This window comes from Xiphophorus couchianus, chromosome 11, assembly GCF_001444195.1.
Source record: "Xiphophorus couchianus chromosome 11, X_couchianus-1.0, whole genome shotgun sequence".
Classification (NCBI taxonomy): domain Eukaryota; kingdom Metazoa; phylum Chordata; class Actinopteri; order Cyprinodontiformes; family Poeciliidae; genus Xiphophorus; species Xiphophorus couchianus.
Window position 1 is genome coordinate 14,421,560 of NC_040238.1, and position 24,382 is coordinate 14,445,941.

Genomic DNA, 24,382 nt, shown 5'->3' on the forward strand with positions numbered 1-24,382 from the left:
ATACATCATCATGCTCAGTGGAAGCAATGATGCGACTCTCAGCAGTGGAGAACCCTGAAGTTCTGATGGACTCATATAAATCCAAATATTTCATTTTGGCTCAGGATGTAGCAAAGTCAGTTTTTGAGTAAAGGTCACAGGAAAAATCTACAGCTTGAAAAAAAAGCCATTAAAAAACAAAAGATTGTACCTGTGGCCAATATTTTCTACTGTAGGAAGACTTTAATGTGTGATGTGATGGTGTTGACCTAATTAAAAATACAAGGTTTCTATCTACATCAAACAATTATGCTGTGGGGAAGAATTTGCATGATTACAGGGGCCACACACAATCAGTTTGGGGACCGCAAACGCCCCCCTGACCACCGTTTTGGAGACCCTGATTTAGGTAATGCAGTCAAGCGACGTAAAGCAATATCTATGCATGAACTTTATTGGCTAGAAAAACCAAAACAAAGAATAAAAAAAAGGTCTGTTAAATAGTCACTGTAAATCCACCTGACGCCGTGCTGACGTCACACTGTTTCAATAGGCGTGTCACGGTGGCCACCTCCCGGACATTCTTGAGGAACTGGCAGCACTTAAAGCTAGCCTTTTCAACAGGAAGTAGAATTATTCACCTCTTCAAAGTAAATATGACGATAAGTCCTCTGAAGGACTTCAAACAGAGTCACACTGAACATTTTGTTTCTGGATTCATTTTGATGACACAGTTTGAATCCCAGCCAGCGGTCAGGCTTGTTGTCCATGTGGACATTCTCTGGGTACTCCGGCTTCCTCCCACAGCCCAGAAATATGCCTGTTATGTTAGCTGTTGCTGCAGCAGATAGGTAGGTGACCTGTCCAAGATGGACCCCACATACTCACAGACAGTTGGAGGCATTAACTGCCCTGCGTGGAAAATAGGAGCAGAAAACAGATAGAAGTAATCATCCTTAAAAAAGAATTTATATTAACTTTATATTACCTATCTATGAGTTTTATGAATGTAAACACATTAAAACACAAACATACAGCAATATTGTTTTACTTTTGCTGCAATATACTAAATTTTGATGCTTTAGTTTTCTCTCAGTGTAAAAACTTGAAGATAAAAACCACAACAGACACATAATTAACTACCTGTAACTGATATTAACCTAAAAATCCTTCAGTCAGGAGTTGATTCTTTGGCACATTTGAGCATGTAAATGTGCATAAATATGACTTTAACGAAAAGATAAAACAAGAGAAATCGAAGAGTCAAAATTAATTAAAAACAGGTTACATCAGAAGCTTTTATTTTGTTGACATTCTGACCGGATGTGGTGACTGCAGTTATCTAACTTAATGAGTTATTTATTGCAACAACAAAACACAAGACTTTGTGTTTAGTTCATGGGAGTTAGACAAGAAATGGCCTTTAATTAAATCCAGGGTTTACCCGAAGTTTAATTTACGCCTTTATTCTGTAAAAGCTCTTCCGGTTAGCCTAGCTGCTAGCTCCGCTCAGCCTCCCCGGAAAGAAGCAGCTGATTCCAGGCTCCAACATGGAGGACATGTACGTGAAACCCGGTGAGTTTCCTCCACAGCATCCGTGCTGTCCGGGAGAACATTACGAGAGTCCCGCTGCGAGGATTACAACGGTCTGGCAGCTGTTAGCCGGCTGCTAACAGTCACAGACTGGAACCTCAATTAAAAGCCTCTGTATTCAAACTTCTCCGATCTATCCCATAATAGTCTCTGAGTTTAAGTGGATTCATTATGGCGGTGATGACAGACCTGTGTGACGCGGTGAATTCGGGTCATTAGTAGCTCATCTAATGTCAACCAGCTCAAAGTATGAGTGCTGGAACACTGATGATTTATAAACTTGATGTTTATTGTTATGTTTGATTATTGATCATAAATTTCTGTCCTGCTGGATTAAAGCTGCGGGTAGTTTGGATTATTGATCAGAGGTAATAACTGCAGGTGATAATCCAAGCCTGATTAATATTTATTAATATTTATTATTTAGTCATCAGGGAGTCTCTGGATTCTTTTCAGTAAAATAAATGTTTATTAGAGATTATTTTCCCATCAACATGTTCAGAGTGTCTCTCTTTGTTGGTCATAATCAGGATTTCTGCTGGACTGCCTTTATTTACATTTCTGTTTCCAAGGTAACCAGGAGCGGGGCTGGAATGACCCCCCTCAGTTTTCCTACGGGCTGCAAACGGCTCGCGGACCTCAGAGGAACCCCTTGAGCAAGAGAGCCGTTCTAGCAGCAAATTCAGGTAGTCTGACTCACCTGAGCATTGCTTTTCCCTCACCTGTCATCTGATGTGAAACATCTGAATCTGATTGGTCTCCAGGTCCAGGAGCTCCACCCACAGCCCCTCTGTCCTCCAACCCCATGGCCCCGCCCATGTGTGGAGTAGCTCCGCCTCCTCTGCCAGGTGAGAGTCAGAACTGTCTCACCTGTTCAAGGCACCTGAGTGACGACTTTAATCTCCTCCAGCTGGACATCCACCTGAGGCCACGCCCCCTGCCCAAACGGGACCAATGAGAAGGCAGGGAGAGGCGGATAGCAGCCAATCAGAGCCCGACCTGGAGGCTGTGATGTCAGTGCTGAACAGAGCGCTAGAGGCCTGCAGGAGCTCCGTGAGGGTGAGCTTCCACCAGCAGGGAGCGCTGAAGGCCTGCATTACCGCACCTGGCCAGCAGGGACACACACTAACACATCACCTGTCTGCAGGCTCAGGTGTGTAACGAGGTCGCTAAGAGGCTCTGCCTCCTGGAGGACAGCTGGAGGTCAGGTAAACTCAGCCTACCTGTAACCAGACGCATGGACGTCCTGTCCCAAGGTAACCTGCCCCACCTGTCTCACCCTACTGTCCCACCTGTCTGTCTCATGTCTCACCTGTCCACCTGTCTGTCCACCTGTGTGTCCCAGAGCTGCAAGCCGGTCACTGGGACTCTGCTGATGAAGCTCATCGCTCTCTGATGGTCGACCATGTGACCGAGGTCAGTCAATGGATGGTCGGCGTTAAGCGGCTCATCGCTGAGACCCGCAACCTGAGTCCAGAACACCTGAAACTGCTCCAGAACCCAACGGTACCAGCCCAGGACCCAACAGAACCAGCCAAGGATCCAATAGAACCAACCCAGAACCCAGGATGCCAGTCCTGAGTTTCCCAGAACCCTGGGCGAGATTCTGTACTGTTCTTCTCATCTTCTGCGCCGGACCAGTTTCAGTTGTTTAGGTACTGGTACCATCTGGTTCTGTTCACCTGGTTTGGACTCCTACATCCTGGGACTCTGATTCTGCTCAGACAGACCCATCATCAGAACCTCAGACAGTAAACTGAACCGGACCTACTGACATCAGAACTCTGGACTCTTGGTTCTGGAACCAGAACCTATGTGGGTCATCAGGTGGACTCGTACCAGAAGAACCAGAACTTTAAGGCCCAGACTATGAGGGTTCTGGACTTTAGGGAACCAGAACTTCTTCATCAGAACCAGCTGTTTAGAACCAAACTGAACCAGAGCGGACCATTCAGCTGATTGGATGGAAAGCTTCACTCGTTTGTTGATACCATAGAACCTCAGCATGGGTCCAGACCCGGTTCTGGATCCTCAGCTGAATGACTGGTAAACATTGACGTTTCCCAGCCGATCAGCTGTATGCATAGCTCCACTCTGATTGGTCAGTTTTCCTGTAGGGGCCACTCTGATTGGTCTTCTGAAACGATTACAGCTTTGACAATTTCCTCTCTGTGTTCTGATCCGATTGTAACCCTGACTGGTTCTGTTGCGGCGCAGCAGCAGAATAAACATCTGAAAAGTGTGGCGTGTCTTTATCGGCTTCATTAATAACCGGAAGGAGAATAAATGCTGAAGTCAGGTTTCTAATAAACCAGAGTTTCTGACTGGAACCAGAAACATTGATGGAAACATCATGTGACTCATGTCAGACTCCAGGTCCTTCCAGGTCTCTCCAGGTCCTTCCAGGTGGTTTTTGAATAAATCTGTATTTAAATTTAAACATTTATTTTCCTGTGGCATCTTTCCTGCTGTAGTTCCAGTGTTTGTCCAGCAGGTGGCAGCAGAGGATCAGACCGAGATGCTGGTTCCCACCTTACAGGTAAGGCTGGTTCTGGTCAGGCAAGTTTTCTTTCCAGGCCCGGTCTGGACGGAACCTGCTGGTTCTGGAGCGGTCCTGGTCAAACATCCAGTAAACCCGGATTGTTTTTAGGTACGACTTGTCGTTATCAGAACCAGAACCTGTCTGGTTTTGTTGTTATCAGAACCAGCTGGCAGCAGGAAGTAGGCTGGAGACCCAAATCAGCAGAACTTCAGGTTCTGATCAGAACCGGGGAGACTGTTCCAGACCCATCACTGAGGTGGCCAGAACCTCTGGGTGAGCAGTACCAGAACCTGTCTGGTTCTGTTGGACTGCAGGCTGAACTCTGCTGACCGGGCCGCCCTCCTCTTCCTCCTCTTCATCTCTGGAGACAGGAGGAAGAGGAGGAAGCCAAGCAGAGAGAAAGATGACAGGAAGAGATCGGATCCCATCGGTACCAGAATCTAAAAATAACCCGGAGGATGGAAGAGATGCTGCAGGGGCCGACTCACAGAGATCTGTACCAGAACCTGGAGGACCAGGACTGGGCCTTCAGAACCGAATCTTTGTAACCGGGCCTTCAGAACCAGACCTCCAGAACCTCCAGTCAGCCTGTAACTGCTGAGTTACCAGACCTGACGACGGGTCGGGGAATCGAACTGGTTCTGGTTCCATGTAGAATCCTGGATGTTCTTAAAGGGCCAGCACCGCCAGCATGCGTTGATGAACCCATGAGCTGCTGGAACATTAATAATGTGTTCATCTGGAATTAAATAATCCTCTTTCCCGTTCATCCTGAGATTTTTTGATGCTAATCTAGAAATATTTGCAAAATTGACATTAAATTTGTATTTTATTACTCAGCATATTAATCACGGACTTTGACTAGACATGAAGTAAAGCTGGGGCAGCAGAAATACTGCCACCTACAGGTCACGTAAAGCCAGTTCTGGATTAGCGGGAATAAATTAGTAAATCTGATGTAGTTTAGCATCTCCACAGGGCCACAGAAGAAGCATATGAAGGGCCACATGTGGCCCCCGGGCCTTCAGCTCGACACATGTGATCTAAGAGGACAGAGGCCCAGCAGGGACATTCACTGATTGGGTTGGGGTAGCCCAAACCCAAACTCTCTCCAGAACCAGAACTTTCTCTCTCTCTCTCTTTCTTTCTCTCTCTCTCTCTCTTTCCTTCTCTCTCTCTCTCTCCTTCCCCTGTCAGCCCTGGCTGAGGACTCAGTTTCCATGGCGACGCAGCACGGCCTCTGATTGGCTGAGGGCGCAGTGGGCCGGGGGCCGAGCCTGTAAAGCTTCGGCGTCTCAGTTCTGATTCTCATTTCGGTTCGAGAGACGAAGCGGCTCTTCCTCGCTGCTCTCTCCCTCCATCTTCCTCCTCCTTTTCCTCCTCCTCCTCCTCCTCTTCCTCAGACGGTCGGTCCGACTCCTCGCCTTCGCCGCCTCCATCATCATCCTCGGAGCCAGTCGACCCCTGACCCTCACCATGGCAACGGTCATCAGCACGCGCTTCTCCGATGAGTATCAGCTGTACGAGGAGCTGGGGAAGTGAGTACCACCTTCATCACCCTCCTCTTCCTCACTGACATCACACCAATAATTTTAATCTATCAATAAATGATCGATCATGTTCATCCTGAATTAAGCTGTTTTAATTATTATTACTATTATTTCTTTATGACTTTATTGGACGTTTTGATCATTTTTAAAAGTTTCATGAAGCTTTGCTGTTTATAATAATGTTCATCACGTTGATTATCGATATTATCAATATTACATGTTTCATTATTTAATTAAAACATAAATCTGTGTTTATCTGAATTTAATAATTAGATTATTTAAAGATTCAGCTGGTGATTATTACAACTATTGATTATAGATTATAAATAATATCAGGTCTAGATCATAAATTATAGATTACATCAGGTATGGATCATTGAATATATCAGGTATAGATTATTGATTATGAATTATACGATGCACAGACTATAGATTACATCAGCTTTAGATGATAAATTATATGGTATGAGGTATGGATTATTGATTGTGCTGCCGATCAGTCGCTGATGAGCAGCAGGATTAACACATCGATGGACGGATGAAGGGAAGAGTGAAGCACCTTTCTGACCCCATCCCACTCACCACCCACCCACACACACACACACACACACACACACACACGCACACAGTCTCCCTCACACTTAATGCCAGGTCTCTTACATAATGCGATGGTGGGCGGCAGATTGCAGCTCAGAAGAAACTCGACGCTTTCAGCTTCACTTCCCCTCAGGAACGTCTCCAACTGATTATTGATTATTGATCTGAAGGGATCAGGTGGACAGCAGAGATGGCGGGGTTGTTGACGATCATCTCCATGTCAGAGTCTCTCATTCATTCAGCAATTCATTCATTCATTCATTTAAACACAGTGAGATGAAGATGGAGGTCAACATCCCAGGCCCTCAAGCTGCAGATTCAGCCTGAGGTCAGAGATCAGAGACATGACCAGAAACCCTGGAGCTCCATCCCTCTGTTAGCAGGTCAAAGGTTAAATGTCAGGGCCCTGAAAGCCTCTTCTCTCTAGAAACACGATGGTCACCAGACTGAGGTCAGCAGAGACTTCTGGGAAAACATCGAGACTCAAGAGGAGATGATGGACAGGGAGATACAGAACCAGTCCCAGCAGATCTGTAAAGCACGGTAGAGGAGGGATGGTCATGTGGGTCATCTCTTCATCTTCTGGAGGCAGTGTTAATCGATCTGTCCTACAACATGGCCCAGTCAAAGGCCTGAGCAGGAAGCTGAATGAACTACATCTACGCTGAGAAGAACGGACCAGAACCATCCGGCTCCGATGGACCCACATTCACTTCCCACCCCGACCTGGAAGGGCTGTTTCCATAGCAACAGCGGCTCCACTGGGATGGGTCAGTTAGCTTAGCTTAGCTTAAACATTCAATAGTTCAGTATACTCCTCCATGGGCTGCCACCTTATCGTGGTGGAGGGGTTTGAGTGCCCCAATGATCCTAGGAGCTATGCTGTCTGGGGCTTCATGCCCCTGGTAGGGTCACCCAAGGCAGACAGGTCCTAGGTGAGGGACCAGACAAAGTGCAGCCCGAAGACCCCAATGATGAAAGAAAACCTTGGACTTGGTGTTCCCTCGCCCGGACGCGGGTCACCGGGGCCCCACTCTGGAGCCAGGCCTGGAGGGGGGGCACGATGGCGAGCGTCTGGTGGCCGGGCTTTTACCCATGGAGCCCGGCCGGGCTCAGCCCGAAGAGGAAACATGGGCCCCCCCTCCCATGGGCCCACCACCCGTGGGAGGGGCCAAAGGGGTCGGGTGCACTGTGTGATGGGTGGCGGCCAAGGGAGGGGGCCCTGGCGGTCCGATCCTCGGTTGCAGAAACTGGCTCTTGGGACGTGGAATGTCACCTCTCTGGTGGGGAAGGAGCCGGAGCTAGTGCGTGAGGTCGAGAGGTTCCGGCTAGAAATAGTCGGTCTCACCTCGACGCATGGCTCTGGTTCTGGAACCAGTCTCCTTGAGAGGGGCTGGACATACTTCCACTCTGGAGTTGCCCAGGGAGAGAGACGTCGGGCAGGAGTGGGCATACTTGTTGCTCCCCATCTCGGCGCCTGTACGTTGGGGTTTACCCCGGTGAATGAGAGGGTAGCATCCCTCCGCCTACGGGTGGGGGGACGGGTTCTGACTGTCGTTTGTGCTTACGGGCCGAACGACAGTTCAGATTACCCACCCTTTTTGGAGTCCTTAGAGGGGGTACTGGAGAGTGCTCCTCCTGGGGACTCCCTTGTTCTGCTGGGGGACTTCAACGCTCACGTGGGCAACGACAGTGAGACCTGGAGGGGCGTGGTTGGGAGGAACGGCCCACCCGACCTGAACTCGAGCGGTGTTCTGTTGCTGGACTTCTGTGCTCGCCATGGATTGTCCATAACGAACACCATGTTCAAGCATAAGGGTGTCCATATGTGCACTTGGCACCAGGACACCCTAGGCCGCAGTTCGATGATCGACTTTGTCATCGTTTCATCGGATCTGCGGCCGTATGTCTTGGACACTCGGGTGAAGAGAGGTGCGGAGCTGTCCACTGACCACTACCTGGTGGTGAGTTGGCTCCGGTGGTGGGGGCGAAAGCCGGTCAGACCTGGCAGGCCCAAACGTGTTGTGAGGGTCTGCTGGGAACGTCTGGCGGAATCCCCTGTGAGACGGAGCTTTAACTCCCATCTCCGGCAAAACTTCGAACACGTCCCGGGGGAGGTGGGGGACATGGAGTCTGAGTGGACCGTGTTCCGTGCCTCCATTGTCGAGGCGGCCGATCGGAGCTGTGGCCGCAAGGTTGTCGGTGCCTGTCGCGGCGGCAACCCTCGAACCCGTTGGTGGACACCTTCGGTGAGGGATGCCGTCAGGCTGAAGAAGGAGTCCTATCGAGCCTTTTTGGCCTGTGGGACTCCGGAAGCAGCTGATGGGTACCGGCGGGCGAAGCGGCATGCGGCTCGGGCGGTTTGCGAGGCAAAAACTCGGGCGTGGGAGGAGTTTGGAGAGGCCATGGAGAAAGACTTCCGCACGGCTTCGAGGCGATTCTGGTCCGCCATCCGGCGTCTCAGGGGGGGAAACGGTGCAGCACCAACACCGTTTATAGTGGGGATGGTGTGCTGCTGACCTCTACTCGGGACGTTGTGGGCCGGTGGGCAGAGTACTTCGAAGACCTCCTCAATCCCACCAACATGCCTTCCACTGAGGAAGCAGAGTCTGGGGACTCTGGGTTGGGCTCTCCAATCTCTGGGGGCGAGGTCGCCGAGGTGGTTAAAAAGCTCCTCGGTGGCAAGGCCCCGGGGGTGGATGAGATCCGCCCGGAGTTCCTTAAGGCTCTGGATGTTGTAGAGTTGTGTTGGTTGACGCGACTCTGCAATATCGCATGGACATCGGGGGCAGTTCCCCTGGACTGGCAGACTGGGGTGGTGGTCCCCCTGTTCAAAAAGGGGGACCGGAGGGTGTGCTCCAATTATAGAGGGGTCACACTCTTAAGCCTCCCTGGCAAGGTCTATTCAGGGGTCCTGGAGAGGAGGGTCCGTCGGATAGTCGAACCTCGGATTCAGGAAGAGCAGTGTGGTTTTCGTCCTGGTCGTGGAACACTGGACCAGCTCTACACCCTCAGCAGGGTCCTGGAGGGTGCATGGGAGTTCGGCCAACCAGTCTACATGTGTTTTGTGGACTTGGAGAAGGCGTTCGACCGTGTCCCTCGGGGAGCCCTGTGGGGGGTTCTCCGGGAGTATGGGGTACCGGGCCCTTTGATACGGGCTGTCAGGTCCCTGTATGACCAGTGTCAGAGTCTGGTCCGCATTGCCGGCAGTAAGTCGGACTCGTTTCCGGTGAGAGTTGGACTCCGCCAGGGCTGCCCTTTGTCACCGATTCTGTTCATCACTTTCATGGACAGAATTTCTAGGCGCAGCCAAGGTGTTGAGAGGATCCGATTTGGTGGCCTTAGGATCTCATCTCTACTTTTTGCAGACGATGTGGTCCTTTTGGCTTCATCAGATCGTGATCTGCAGCTCTCGCTGGATCGGTTCGCAGCCGAGTGTGAAGCGGCCGGGATGGGGATCAGTGCCTCCAAATCCGAGGCCATGGTCTTGAGCCGGAAAAGGGTAGAGTGCCTTCTCCGGGTCAGGGGGGGTGTCCTGCCCCAAGTGGAGGAGTTTAAGTATCTCGGGATCTTGTTCACGAATGGGGGAAGAAGGGAGCGGGAGATCGACAGGCGGATTGGCGCAGCGTCTGCTGTCAAGCGGGCGCTGTACCGGTCCGTCGTGGTGAAGAGAGAGCTGAGCCAAAAAGCGAAGCTCTCGATTTACCGGTCGATCTACGTTCCTACCCTCATCTATGGTCATGAGCTTTGGGTCATGACCGAAAGAACGAGATCGCGGATACAAGCGGCCGAAATGGGTTTTCTCCGTAGGGTGGCTGGGCTCTCCCTTAGAGATAGGGTGAGAAGCTCAGTCATCCGGGAGGGACTCAGAGTAGAGCCGCTGCTCCTTCACATCGAGAGGAGCCAGTTGAGGTGGCTTGGGCATCTGGTCAGGATGCCTCCTGGACGCCTCCCTGGTGAGGTGTTCCGGGCACGTCCCACCGGGAGGAGGCCCCGGGGAAGACCCAGGACACGCTGGAGGGACTATGTCTCTCGGCTGGCCTGGGAACGCCTCGGGATTCCCCCGGAGGAGCTAGAAGAAGTGGCTGGGGAGAGGGAAGTCTGGGCCTCCCTTCTGAAGCTGCTACCCCCGCGACCCGACCTCGGATAAGCGGAAGAAGATGGATGGATGGATGGATAGTTCAGTATACCCGTGTGCAGCGCCCCCTGCTGGTTGCATCACAAGGGCTCTTTTCTGGAGGGGGATTATGGAACAGGAAGTGACATACTGCACTTCCTGCAGGATGGAGTTCCAGGTTGGTTATGAGTCCAGACCAGACCAGAAGCTTCGGACCCGTCCATGTCTGTTCTGGTGTTTCCTGAACAGCAGGTCCAGACGTCCACTGAGTCCGTCCACCAGGAGGTGCAACGACCAGCTTCCTCCTCCGTCCCTCTGTAGACATAGCAACCATGGGACAGGAAACGCCTCCAGAACCTTTCCTGGACGGTTTTCTCTGGTTTTAGCTGTTTTACTGGTGGATGGACGGCCCCAGCTGTCCATCTGTCCGCCTGTCCATCCGTCTGTCTGTCCTGTGACTGATCAGTTCCTCCTTCTGTGTTTCAGGGGAGCGTTCTCCGTGGTGCGGCGCTGTGTGAAGGTTCTATCGGGTCAGGAATATGCTGCCAAGATCATCAACACCAAGAAGCTGTCTGCTAGAGGTGAGAGGTCAACAAATGGCAGACATGTTTCCATCTGAGCTGCTGCTGAGATGCTACTGATCCAAGCGGCAGGAGAACTGACGCGATTGGCTGAACCCTAACGAGGTGAACCATGATTGGCTGAAAAGGTTAACTTCGTTAGGGTGAAACCTAACGAGGTTAACCGTAATTGGCTGAAACATAACGAGCTTAACTGTGATTGGCTGAAACCTAACGAGGGGTTTGGAGTTTGGGTCATGAGGGTTATCTAAGGACAGCGTTTAGTTGTTGGCAGCAGTAAGTCAGGTTCTGCTTTAGGAAACTGGTTCCACTGGAGAGACCTGCCTCCCTGTCTGCTGGTTCTGCTGCAGCTTCCTTCCTGTTAAAGGCAGAGAGTCAGAATGGGGATTGCTGCAAGTTAATGAAACCTCTAAATATTTACAACAATAAACTGGACGTCATGTATTGACCAGTTGAACTGCAGCTGTTTACTGTCATAAGGCTTTATGCTGTTGCTCTAATTTAGTCTCTAGCAGATGTATAGTCATGTATAGTCATGGCTGTTTGGATCTGTACAGAACCAAACGGAGGAGAGGACCGCCCTCACACACACACACGCAGAGACACACACACACACACACACACACATACCCCCGGTCGAAACTTAGTCAAGCTGAAGGATTTTTCACTCTGGGAATTTTTTCACTATTCTGGTTTTAAGATTTCCTTCGGTTGCTTAGCAACAAGCTGCAAAGTTGACAGAGAATATTTCTGTGTGTGTGTGCGCGCGTGGGGGTGTGTGTGTGTGTATGTTCTGCTGCTCGGTGTTACATAACGTTCCTGCAGCTGTTTAACACACCTGATCAATCAAACAGCTGCAGCTGAAAGAAACTGACTGGATCCCTGATTCACATCGAGAAGTCTGAGAACTCGGGGAACCCGGGGAACTTGGGGAACTCGGGGAACCTGGGGAACTTGGAAGAGAACTCTTCCTTTCCTGTTTGTATCTTCCTCCAGCAGTGTCTGTCCCTCTGCTCTGCTTCATCACTTTTATTTTTTATTTTTCTGGCTTTTGTGCAGAAATTTGGGCAAACTCTCTGCTATGGGCTTTTCAAAGAAAATTGGTCTGGGTTTCCCTGAATGACCCGGTACCATCATGACCCGATACTACCGTGAACCAGTACCTCTGTGGTCCCGCTGAAGGGGAGGTTCTGTTAGCTGCTTATAGATAAATGGTTAGCAGCTGTTAGCAGTTAGCAGCTGTTAGTGATTAGCTGCGTATTGGTAATTGATCAGCAGCTGTTAGCAGTTAGCAGCTCTTACTGGTTAGCAGCTGTTAGCAGTCAGCAGCTAGTAGTTGTTAGCTGCATATTGATAATTGATCAGCAGCTGTTGCCGGTTAGCAGATGTTGGCTGTTAGCAGCTGTTGGCGGTTAGCTGCATATTTTTTAATTGATCACCAGCTGTTAGCGGTGAGCTGCATATTAGTAATTGATCAGCAGCTGTTAGCGGTTAGCTGCATATTAGTAATTGATCAGCAGCTGTTAGCGGTTAGCTGCATATTAGTAATTGATCAGCAGCTGTTAGCATTTAGCTGCATATTAGTAATTGATCAGCAGCTGTTAGCAGTTAGCTGCCTGGCTGTGAGGGAATGAGCCATTCTATCAACACTCAGACTGAGAGCAGAAACACACACACACACTGCATGGCTATAAACACACACGCTCCACTCAGCGCCCTCTCTGCCCCGTCATGCTGTCAACATGTTGCTTTATGTGCAGGATGTTTCTGTGAGATATGACCTTTCCCCTCATCTCCGATCACAATGTTGTTATTCTCAGGGCTGCAGCATCAGGCGCCACCGATCCGTGTCTTTATTGTTTATATTCTTTGGACTGGCTGAACTGAAATGTGATTTCACATGTGGTTCGGTTGAAGTGATCTCTGGTTTGATTTGAATGTGAACGCAAAGTGACCCGGAGACCACTCTAAATGCAGGAAGTGGACTACAGCACAGGGCATTCTGGGTAAATACAGCCAAAACTAACATGTTAGCCAACTAACGTGTTAGGGATCAATCACCCCTAGCAACTCCAAGCTAGGGGTGGTTGACCCATTACCAGAACCGGACCCAGACTAACTGAATGTCCTTCATCATCTTCATGGTCAGCCTCTGACCAACCTTCTCTGTTTGTCCCCAGATCACCAGAAGTTGGACCGAGAAGCTCGGATCTGTCGGCTGCTGAAGCATCCCAACATCGGTGAGTTGCCATGACTACCTGATGCTGCGATGATGATGAAACTGTTTCCTGGTCACATCTCAAAGAAAAACCTCTCATTTGTATCATTCGTTCCGGATATTAATAATGCTCTTGGAAACAATCAAAACAATATTTACACTTTGAGGAAATATGAGAACATGAAGATCTCCACCAGTCTGGACCAGAACCAGAACCAGGACCAGAACCTCCAGATATCTGGTCCAACCGCACCCACATTCAGAATTTTCCTGGTTCCTCCTGGCTCCCTGTTCGCTCTGTCTCTTTCCAGAACGACGACGATGATGATAATGATGATGATGAAGATGCTAATAACGCTGCGGACTCTCTGGTCCTGGTATTGCTAATGGTAACCATAATCTAGTAGCTAGCAGCTAATTATGGAGGAGATGCTGTTTCCATGGCGAAGTCCAATCTGGTCTCAGATCTGCTGCCTGTGTGTCTGCAGAGCTGGGCGGCCGTGGAGTTCTGGGACAGGTTCTGCAGAACCTCCTTTAGGCCCGGCAGTTCAGATGAGTCTGATCCGCTTCGCTTTGACACGCTTTGGAAGTAAGAAGGCAGGGTGCCAAAACTTTAACGCCAAAATCATCAGCAAGTCAACAGAAACCACTGGACAAAGACAGAAGAAAAAAAAACTGGGTGAAGGTTTAAGTTACGGTTCAGGTGACCTGGCACTGCTGGGGTTAAACTACCAACCACTGGGGTCAAACTACCAAAATCTGGGGCTAAACTACCAACCACTAGGACTAAACTACCAACCACTGGGATCAAACTACCGACCACTGGGGTCAAACTACCGACCACTGGGGTTAAACTACCAGTAGTTGTACTGGTCTGGTCCATTCTGGTCCAGTGTGGTCCGTTCTCATTCTGGTCTGTACTGGTCCGGTTCGGTCCATTCTGGTCCAGTCCGGTACGTTCTGGTCTGGTCTGGTTTTTACTGGCCTGGTCCAGTCCAGTCTGGTCTGGTTTCTACTGGTCTGGTCCAGTCTCTCTGACTCGGCGGTTCCTTCCCGGCTGACGCTCTGCTTGCTGAGGGTTCAGGAGGATTTCACCGTCTGAGCTGCAGCCAGGTTCACGTTTCTCTGATCAGATGCTCTTCAGCTGTGGACTTTCAATGTCCACCGTCTCTGTGGACGAGTTTTAGTCCTTTCTTGTAACGTTGCTTCGGTTCCGTGAGGTTTGCTGAGACAGTTTTGTCCTCAGAGTCCCATTTTGGACGAACCAGGTTTCCCTGATGAATGAACGCCGCGAGCTGCTGCTGTTCCTGCAGGTTGTGGTTACATAATGAGCCGCTGCACTGCGCCCTGAGGTGGATTATCCACCATAGAGTCACTAGGGCGCCATCAGAAGGACATCGCAGCATCATCAGCGTAAACGCATCACTTTTCATTCCCTCATTTCCATCCAGGTGGATTTGAAACCAGACGGTCTTTGTTTCAGTGAGTCTCCACTCTCTGACTCAGAGGTCTCTTTAGGATGAGCAACTAGCCTTTCAAAATAAAAGCCTGTCTGAACAGTGCTGCTCTCTGTGAGAAACATTTGAAATGTAAAACTGAAGCAGTAAGCCTGATGAAGTCTGGAGGAGAACAGCCAACGGGAGAAGGATCAGTCACATGGCCCAACGAGCCAATCAGCAGGCAGCGACCCAGCTCCGCGGCCAATCAGGACACTCTATGGGAAGGTGATGCTCCACAGATATGAGCGATGTTACGTAACTGTGTGTGTGTGTTGCTAGGAAACAGTGCCCATAGGTGAAGGCATTAAAACCATCCGTCCTCCTACACACACCAACAGAACGTACCTGTGTGGAGCACTCAGCAAGAAATCATCAGGTTTCTCTTCAAACACTCCTACACACTGCAGCAGTGGGGTTTAATGTGTGTGTAAGTGTGTGTGTGTGTGTGTGTGTGTGTGTGTGTGTGTGTGTGTGTGTGTGTGTGTGTGGGCAGCAGCTTCTTTCTCTTCTGTGATAATATGAGCTATTATACAATATAAGCAGAGAACAGACGCCTGCAGAAAAACTCATCCATCATCTTAGGACGACTTCCTGCAGAAACTCATTTAGACTCAACATCAGCTGGTGTTCCTCAGCATCCAACCACTGGAACATCCAACCACCAGATCATCCAGCCACTGGAACATCCAACCACCAGGACAACTTCCTGCAGAAACTCAGTGAAAAAATGTCTGATAGGCTCAACATCAGCTACTGTTCGTCCAGCATCCAACTATTGGAACATCCAACCACTGGAACATCCAACCACCTGTTCATCCAACCACTGGAACATCCAACCACCGGATCATCATCCAACCACCGGATCATCCATCATCTCTCCTTCCTGCTCCATCTCCTGATCTCCTGCTGCTCTGCGTCAGACGGACGATAAATGAAAATTCTTTGAGCGATTCTTATTTCCTGGTTTGTTCTTGTGAACTGATTCCCTTTAAATCCATGAATGTCTTTAGGGTTATTGTGAGTCAAAGATGTGGCTTTTTCTGCATTCTGACTCGTGATCAATAATAATCACTGCGGTTGAAGCGACTGAAGCTGAAATTCAGAGAAAACCTGTTTTCTGTTTTTCAGTTCGGCTTCATGACAGCATCTCAGAGGAGGCGCACCATTACCTCATCTTCGACCTGTGAGTTCATAGGACTGTCTGGTTAAAAGGGACCGTGTACAAGGCTTAGTGCCATCTGGTGTTCAGGCTGGGAACGGCAGAGACGAGTTTCCATAGCAGTCAGTTAAATACTCTGCTGAGAAGAAATGAAGTGAAAATCATCAGTAGCTGCTTTTCCAGTCACCATAAAACGTGCAAATAGGATTTACAAAAATAAACTTGCTTAATGCAAACTGAAAAAACTGGTTTTTCAGCAGTGGTGAAATTTGCGTTTTGGAAACACCGGTGTGACGTCATCGATGCACTTCTCCCTAGTTTGATTCCAGCTGATTATTTGCAGCTCTGGCCTCCTTGGACTAGACCATCTGGCTCCACCAGAGCCGCCACAGCAACACACTTCAGAAAACGTCTCATTCCAACGTCTTAAATCCATAATTCCTCTGTAAAATCACCAACTACAGTTTCCCCAAAGCATGCATAGCTGCTTCCAGGTAGGCGGGGCTTGTCGTTCCTCGGCCTCAATAAGACGCTGACGTCTCCTTTGGCTGATTGGCTGATAGATAATGAGCGCTAGCGCCACCATAACTGATTTATTAATGTATGTTTACATCCATCACTGCAGGGTTTCACCCAGAAAACGAGCTAATCCCAGAGGTCCGGGCTCCGAGGCTTTCCACCTGCAGTCCGCCGTGTGGGGGCGGCTAGCAAAGCATGGCAGGCCACCAGGCTTTTATTACACAGGAGGAAGCCTTGTCATTGCCATTATTTTAAGGACTTATTGTTTAAACAAGCTTATCAATGTGGTTTTAATCTCATTTGTTATTTAATGGAAACAATTGGGTGTTTTTGATATTAGCAGAAAACAGAGTTTTGCTTACATAATGTAACAGAAACGCAGCTAGTGAGAAGAACAACAATAATTCATGTCCATCTGGAGTTTTCTCCTGACACTTATCATCAGTTTACCATCATTTGATCCGACTTGATGGAGGAATGTCTCTCAGTGTTGATCAGGGAGCCATTAGAGCTTTTTATCGGCCGATTAAAAAGCTCTAATGGCTCCCAGTGATGATCAGACTGAAGCTGTCATGGCCGATAAAAGCTCAGATCTTAGACCGGCAGTGATTTACCATGTGGCTCCGTGTTCAGCCTGGGGCCAACAAGATAAATCATTGATCAGCTCAGATCTGATCTCTATCAACAGGAAACATTCAGACGGTTTAGAGGAAGTAGAGTCAGTCCAGTGACGGAGAGCAGATCAGACCTGCAGCAGTCGGAGCGCCGGCGACCGTTAAGGATCCGGCTTATCGGCGCTTTCTGGGTGTTGACTCAGTTCTGCTGTGAACCAAACACCTCCTTCTGTTACATCACATTCTGTTGTTCTGCTGCTTGACTTTCTGCAGCCAAATCCGGGATTATTTATAGAAATGTGCTGGTTTTAATGCAAGCGTTCTGTTTCTGTGTTTATTTAACACCTCTGCCTCTTTATTCATAATCTGACTTAATCTGACTCTGTTTCAGTCACATCCTGTAATTCTTTTATACTCAAAGCAAAACCGATGCATAAAAACATTTTTACTCTCAGAATCAAAACGTCAGTCACTTATAACTTTATTTATTTAAATTTACTCAGTTTTATAAAATGAGTTAAATTCTGTTATTTATTGATTGACTCTAATGAGATCATGTGTGTCTCACTGTTACCATGACATTAATACTTCAGATTATTTCCCTGATTATTGACCAGATTATTTATCAGATTATTGACCAGATTATTTATCAGATTATTGACCAGATTATGGGGTTTCCAGGGTTACAGGTGGAGAGCTATTTGAAGACATCGTAGCAAGAGAATATTACAGTGAAGCCGATGCCAGGTGAGAAGCACACCTGCTCCTTCACCTGTCTGGAGGCATGACGCCTCCCGTTATCACCTGCACCATGTGACCTCTGACCTTTACCTGCAGCCACTGCATCCAGCAGATCCTGGAGGCGGTGCTTCACTGTCATCAGATGGGCGTGGTCCACCGAGATCTTAAGGTATCATACGACACAAATGTTATGGAGAAAACTGGAAAATGAAAAGAGTCTGATCTTTGGTCAGCAGCCAGAAATATTCTGATGGGTTTAAATTGTTACTGGTCCTAGAAACTCCCAGGAGCTCCGTTAGCATGGCTAGCTAACGGAGCTCCTGCTAAAAAATTGACAGAATTAGCATTGTTAGCACCAACCATTTAAACCAGTGGGCAGAGTTAGCATTGTTAGCACATGTGCTCTGTGTCTTCAGCCAGAGAACCTGCTGCTGGCCTCCAAGTCTAAAGGAGCGGCGGTGAAACTGGCTGACTTCGGCCTCGCCATCGAGGTGGAGGGCGACCAGCAGGCCTGGTTTGGTGAGGCAGTCCTGACTGTAGTACTCAGATTACTTTTACTGAAACTTTATCATCCCTTCATGCTTCATTTAGTCCAAGTACTCTGTGTTGTTGCTGTTGTTATGAATGCACATTTTGTTTATTCAGTCTTAGCTCTAGGGTTTTTAACAAATTTAGATTTTAGTTTATATTCTGTTTATTTGGCTTTTTTATTTCAGAAATATTGTCAAAATAATAGTAAGAGTAATTTCCCTGCTGGGATGAATAAAGTACTTCTATTCTATTCCATTCTAAAATAATTTTTATTGTTTAATTTTGTTGTATTTTTATTATAAAATAAAAATGAGACCTGTTATATAAAATACAGGTTAAGTTTTTACTTTACTGTCTTCCTCAACATGTTTTCTGTTTTCTCTTCTTATTTTCTAACTCCATAAACAACAGAGCATTTTCACTACCAAGCTGGCTGCCGCTTAGCAACCAGCCCAGTAGCCATGGTAACTGCGTGCAGCAGATGTTGCCTCTGGTGTAGCTGTGTAGCTTCCTCTGTGTGTTTGCAGGCTTTGCGGGAACTCCAGGCTACCTGTCTCCAGAGGTCCTGAGGAAGGACCCATACGGGAAGGCGGTGGACCTCTGGGCCTGCGGTCAGTCTCTCCTCATGTCTCTGTGTTGGTCACACTCAGCTGATCCGCTGCATTCTGGGTAAACGCGGCGTTTCTGATCCTCAGGCGTGATCCTCTACATCCTGCTGGTGGGCTACCCTCCGTTCTGGGACGAAGACCAGCACCGCCTCTACCAGCAGATCAAAGCCGGAGCCTACGACGTAGGTCACATGATTCGCTGTGAAGTCATCGACACGGAGCGCTGCGGTTGGTCAGTCTGCTCTCCTTGCCTCCTAGTTTCCTTCCCCGGAGTGGGACACGGTGACACCCGAAGCCAAAGACCTGATCAACAAGATGCTGACCATCAACCCGGCCAAACGCATCACCGCCGCTGAGGCGCTCAAACACCCCTGGATCTCTGTGAGTGGGGGGAGTGTTGGAAGATGATAGTGGTGCTTGATTAGGATGAAGATGATAATAACAATGAAAATGTTGGTGATGATGACAATGATGATGATGATAACAATAGTGATGATGATAACGAGAGTGATGATAACAATGTCGATGATGATGATGACACGACCTCTTCCTCCCAGCACCGCTCCACCGTGGCTTCCTGTATGCATCGCCAAGAGACGGTTGAATGTTTGAAGAAATTCAACGCCAGGAGGAAGCTGAAGGTGAGGATTTTCACAATAAAGTGACAGGAAGTGATGTCACAGGGGTCGGCTGCTGAAGATGCAGTTTCTGCTTCTGTCCTGCAGGGGGCCATCCTGACCACCATGCTGGCCACCAGGAACTTCTCCGGTAAGCTGATCAGAGGTCAGAGGTCAGGCTGGAGGCCACAGGACTCCTCATTGCCTGTGAGGCTGGCAGGTCATGACCTTTGCACTGCAGGCTTATGTTTCAGTAGCTGGAGCCTTAAAGAAATCTACCAATCAGCTGCCAGCTTTACACACAGTTAGCGGGTTAGCACTGTGTGTGTGTGTGTGTGTGTGTGTGCGTGTGTGTGCATGTGCAGCTGCTGTGGTCTAAAGATAGCAGGAAGGGAATCCCCCTCCAGGCTCCCAGTCCTCCCAGTCCCTCCAGCTGGACCAATCATGTCCAGCCATCTGCACATTCTCAGTACAGATCTGAGAAGGAGCTGCTGCTGCACAACTTCCGGTTCTGCTGGTTTTACTGGTTCTGTTGGACCACCTGTTGTGCAGCACAGCGCCCCCTGCTGTTACTTTGCTCTCTGATAAAAACTGAACATTATTCAATATTGAAGTTTCGTTTTAGAGAATAAAGTCTTTCACCCCGCAGCCAGTAGGTAGGGTGGGGTCAGAAGGTCAAAGGGTCACCAGGTTCTCAACAAGCTGGGCTTTAATCTGACCAGAAAGTCTCAGATTCGGACTACAAATCCTCCCATGATGCATTTCTCCACCAGAGTCATCGGATCGTCTCCAAGCTGCTTCTGCTCTCTGCCAACCGTACCGTGTGATCATTACCGTCTGATACGGGCCAGGTCCAGAACCAGGCCTGAAGGTCCAGATGCTCAAACAGCTGCGGCTCAGAATATCAGGAACTATAAAACCAGAACCGGACCCGTTCTGGTGTAAGCAGCAGAACTGGACCTGTCAGCAGCTGGCTCTGTGAAAGCAGGCTGGTGGAGATCAAAGGTCAGGCGCGCTCTGTGCACCAGAACCGGACCGGGTCGGGCCCTCAGGAATGTGCCGGGCTCTGCTGCTATCTTAAGTTGCTCCTAAATTTGGCCTCAGCCCCCAGGGAGCGACCCACAGGCAGCCGGACCGCCCCCGGCTGCGGGGCAGAACCAGTGTGGTTCTGACGGGTCCGGTTCTGCTCCCGACCTGCGATGGCGCTGCTCCTCTTCTCTGCTTTCGTTCCATTTTTTCTCACTTTGCTGCTTCTGTTTCTGTTCGTTGTCATCCCTCGCTCAGGAGGAAAGAGCGGCAGCAACAAGAAGGCCGACGGAGTCAAGGTAACACTGCTCCCAGTTACTACCAGAACCAGTACCAGAACCCACCCCACTAACTGACTGTTGTTTCTGCTGCAGGAGTCGTCTGAGAGCACCAACACCACCATCGAGGACGAAGACACCAGAGGTGAGGCTCCGCCCACCAGACCTGCCGCCCAACACCAACCACCACCCTGACTCTGTGTGTGTGTGTGTGTGTGTGTGTGTGTGTGTGTCAGTGAGGAAACAGGACATCATTAAAGTGACGGAGCAGCTCATCGAGGCCATCAGTAATGGAGACTTTGAGAGCTACACGTATGTCACCGCTTCACTGTCCTCACTGTTGCAGGCTTTTATTCTGAAAGGCCTTTTGGTAACAGAAAGACGGTAGGGGTCACGAATTTTCATAAATTTAGCTCTCTGCTTTGAACGTCTTAAAAAAGAATGAGCGGTGTTTCAGCTGCTCACATTAGCAGGGAAATGCTTTCTAATTCCTCAATCCATCGACCTAAAACACACGGTGGAGCTCAGCTACACAAAGAGGTTTTTAAACATGGCCGAATAGAACAATGCTGGCACTAGCCTATTTAGCTTCTCAGCACAGTTCAAGATGCTGCAGAGCCCCATTAGGCCGAGGTGGGCACCACTAACTGAGAGGTTAACGTTAAAACACCATACCAACATGGTATTTTGCAGAAACTAAAGCTAAACTTCTACATTAACAAAGTATTTATTGGAAAGCTAATGCTAAAGCCCTACACTACCACAGTGTTTAGCGGAGGCTAAAGCTAAAGTGCTAAATTCAGCCATGTTGATACACACCATGCATCATGAGATGAACATAATCTCAAAATAATTGATATTTATGAGTTTTAACATGTTTCTGTTTAGCTCTAGTTGTTAGCGTTGTATTCTTCTGTAAACCTTCGTTGGCTTGTTGAATATTTTGCATTTGCTCATTAAAGTTTCTTCAGGGGTGGTTATACTGGTAGTTCTCGTCTGGCCCAGGAAGTTCTGCTCTGAGGTCAAGAGGTGCCAGCAGAACCTCTCTGGTTCCGTCGGCAGAACCTCTCTTTCTGTGTCTCCAGGAAGATGTGCGACCCGGCGGTGACGGCGTTCGAACCCGAGGCTTTGGGGAACCTGGTCGAAGGCTTGGACTTCCACCGCTTTTATTTTGAAAACTGTGAGTTTGTCTCAGTCTTGTGGACGGGCCAGGCCGGCTCACCTGCACAGGTAACCGCTGTGTGTATGTGTTTCAGTATGGTCCAAGAACAACAAGCCGGTGCACACCACCATCCTGAACCCCCACATCCACCTGGTGGGCGACGAGGCAGCCTGCATCGCCTACATCCGGGTCACGCAGTACATCGACTCCAACGGCACGCCGCGCACAGCCCAATCAGAGGAGACCAGGGTGTGGCACCGCCGGGACGGGAAATGGCAAATCGTCCACTTCCACCGCTCAGGATCGCCCTCCACCCTCAGCAAGTAAGAACCGGCCACAGAGGCGTTCAGGTAGGCTGGGAAAGACCAGACTCAGCGCTTCGTCCCAGCATTCCTGAATGCCTCTACGCCACAGCCCAGCTTTACTACGCAGCAGCTTTAGATGAGCTTGTAGACGATAAATGAAACATTGACCAGTTTAGTTTCCTCCAGTGTTTTATGGTTATGATGTTTGCTGTAATGATGCTTCCTCCATCATTCTTAGCTGAAGCTCTCTTCCTTTGTTCCTCCAGCTAATGTCCTCCTCCAGAGTGGGCGGGGCTCTAATGGGGCTGCTGTCGCCTTGACAACGGGATGATTGACAGCAGGCCAGTTGTTGTCTGACACCAACCATTCAGGATTTTCTTTGAGACGTTGGAGGAGGAGGCTGCGGGGTCAGAAAGCTTCAGTCATCCAGCAGTGAATCCCATCACCAATTAACCAATCAGTCATCCAACCAATCACACGGCTTTGTAACCGAACAATCATCTTGCTCCGTGCAGTGGGTAGGAAACCTTGTATCTCCAGATGTATGCACACAGCGCCCCCTTGTGGTCAGAAGCTCTCATTGATTAAAGTGTGTGGTTAGCTCTGACCTCTTTGATGCTACTGAGCATGTGCAGAAAGCTCTGCGCTTTCATCATCATGTCAGACGTTTATTATCAACTAATCTGAATCTGAAAATCATCAGAACCAATCACATTGATCCCAAGGAGCCTGAAGTAGTCTGAGATACAAGGTTTCCCCCTGCTGGTCACTTTTGATATCTGCAGTAATAAATAAGATTTAGTTTATTGTCATCTTTAGACTTAAAATATAAATAAGTTGTAATATTGATTATCTGCTGATTGCAGAGTTTATTATAACATCTCATTTACACACACACATACACACACACACACACACATATACACATCTCTACCTGACATGCACACTGCACCCTCTGGGGTTCAGAGAGTGACAGAAACTTCCTCCACTTTCGATCTTCCACTAACACCACCCACCTAGGAGGGCTTAACGAGCTAGCTTAACGAGCTAGTTTAACGAGCTAGCTTAGCGAGCTATCTGCTGCCTGCTCCTCCTCCACGGCTCTTTCAGCTGGAGGAAATTTATCGTTCTGGTTGAAAAGTTTTTCATCTAGAAACAGGAAGAGGAAGTGACCTCAGGTCTGTGGACTTGATGTCTGTAAGACTCGTTCTGCTGGGAGATTCTAGGCAAGGGGTGGGCAACTCCAGGCCTCGAGGGCCGGTCTCCTGCAACTTTTAGATGCATCTCTACTTCAGCACACCTGAGTCAAATAATGAGGTCACTAGCAGGACTCTGGAGAACCTGACTGCACTTAGGAGGTGATTCAGTTATTGGATTCAAGTGTGTTGGACCAGGGAGACATCTAAGATTTGCAGGACACCGGCCCTCGAGGACCAGGATTGCCCACCCCTGTTCTAGGCGCTGCTTCAGTAGAACCAGCAGGTCGTTTCGGAACAAACGCAAAAACAGACGACCAATCAGAACCACCGACACCAAACAACAGCCAATCAGAACCACGACACCATTCACATCAACCTGATACGAGTACTAGTACCATGGTTGGTACCATGTGTAGAGGTGAGTAAATGGATCAGAACTTGAACTGGACTGCAGGTTCTGATCCTGTATATTTAGATAAAACCTTCTAAACGGTACGGATCACAGATATTGGGCTGAAATGGATCAGAACCAGCTAAACTTCCATGATCATTAACCACCACCAGGTTCTGGCTGGAGATCTAGTTGTGCTCATCCTGCACAGTCCATATCCTGGTTCTGGTTCTGATTGGTACTCTTGTTGGACTCGTCTGGACCTCTTTTAGCAGACCCACCAGGTTCTGTGGGTTTGTTCTGGATCATCACTGTTGGGTTTTTCGGAACTTGGGTCGACCTGGACTGAAGCAGAACTCAGCAGCTCCCTCTGGAGGTTGGTTCTGATGGACCCTGCATGGACAGCTCGTGTTTCTTCCTCCTCGGTGCCAGTTCTGTACAGACTGTGTGACTCTCTGCATGCTGGACTTTGTGTTTAGTGTTTGGGCTTCAGGCACCGCCGCGTTCCGGCCGTTCCCGGCTCTCGGACCTTTCCGTCGCTAGGGTTTAACTCTGC

The 24,382-nt window shown here is 49.0% G+C and overlaps 2 protein-coding genes across 2 annotated transcripts; both read left to right on the forward strand.

The window, feature by feature from the left end:
* Nucleotides 1-1,342: 1,342 nt before the first annotated feature.
* Nucleotides 1,343-3,814, forward strand: sra1 (steroid receptor RNA activator 1). Its single transcript, XM_028031902.1, has 6 exons — nucleotides 1,343-1,554; nucleotides 2,145-2,258; nucleotides 2,337-2,420; nucleotides 2,483-2,631; nucleotides 2,720-2,828; nucleotides 2,918-3,814. Exons 1-6 carry the CDS (start codon nucleotides 1,530-1,532, stop codon nucleotides 3,151-3,153), a joined length of 717 nt encoding a protein of 238 aa, XP_027887703.1. The 5' UTR covers nucleotides 1,343-1,529; the 3' UTR covers nucleotides 3,154-3,814.
* A 1,603-nt stretch (nucleotides 3,815-5,417) lies between these two features.
* camk2a (calcium/calmodulin-dependent protein kinase II alpha) lies at nucleotides 5,418-23,462 on the forward strand. Its single transcript, XM_028031038.1, has 18 exons — nucleotides 5,418-5,652; nucleotides 10,865-10,959; nucleotides 13,140-13,199; nucleotides 15,805-15,859; nucleotides 17,650-17,715; nucleotides 17,806-17,878; nucleotides 18,126-18,228; nucleotides 18,768-18,851; nucleotides 18,936-19,030; nucleotides 19,107-19,229; nucleotides 19,406-19,489; nucleotides 19,574-19,616; nucleotides 20,750-20,790; nucleotides 20,866-20,914; nucleotides 21,006-21,081; nucleotides 21,855-21,949; nucleotides 22,026-22,254; nucleotides 22,503-23,462. Exons 1-18 carry the CDS (start codon nucleotides 5,591-5,593, stop codon nucleotides 22,504-22,506), a joined length of 1,437 nt encoding a protein of 478 aa, XP_027886839.1. The 5' UTR covers nucleotides 5,418-5,590; the 3' UTR covers nucleotides 22,507-23,462.
* Nucleotides 23,463-24,382: the final 920 nt, after the last annotated feature.

Bases quoted from the DNA above. Each gene is read 5' to 3' on its own strand.
- sra1 (XM_028031902.1), top strand. From the start codon at position 1,530: ATGGAGGACATGTACGTGAAACCCG. The intron at 1,555-2,144 runs GTGAGTTTCCTC...TCTGTTTCCAAG, and splicing joins GGACATGTACGTGAAACCCG to GTAACCAGGAGCGGGGCTGG. The intron at 2,829-2,917 runs GTAACCTGCCCC...TGTGTGTCCCAG, and splicing joins CATGGACGTCCTGTCCCAAG to AGCTGCAAGCCGGTCACTGG.
- camk2a (XM_028031038.1), top strand. From the start codon at position 5,591: ATGGCAACGGTCATCAGCACGCGCTTCTCCGATGAGTATCAGCTGTAC. The intron at 17,716-17,805 runs GTGAGAAGCACA...CTTTACCTGCAG, and splicing joins TACAGTGAAGCCGATGCCAG to CCACTGCATCCAGCAGATCC. The intron at 20,915-21,005 runs GTGAGGCTCCGC...TGTGTGTGTCAG, and splicing joins CGAGGACGAAGACACCAGAG to TGAGGAAACAGGACATCATT.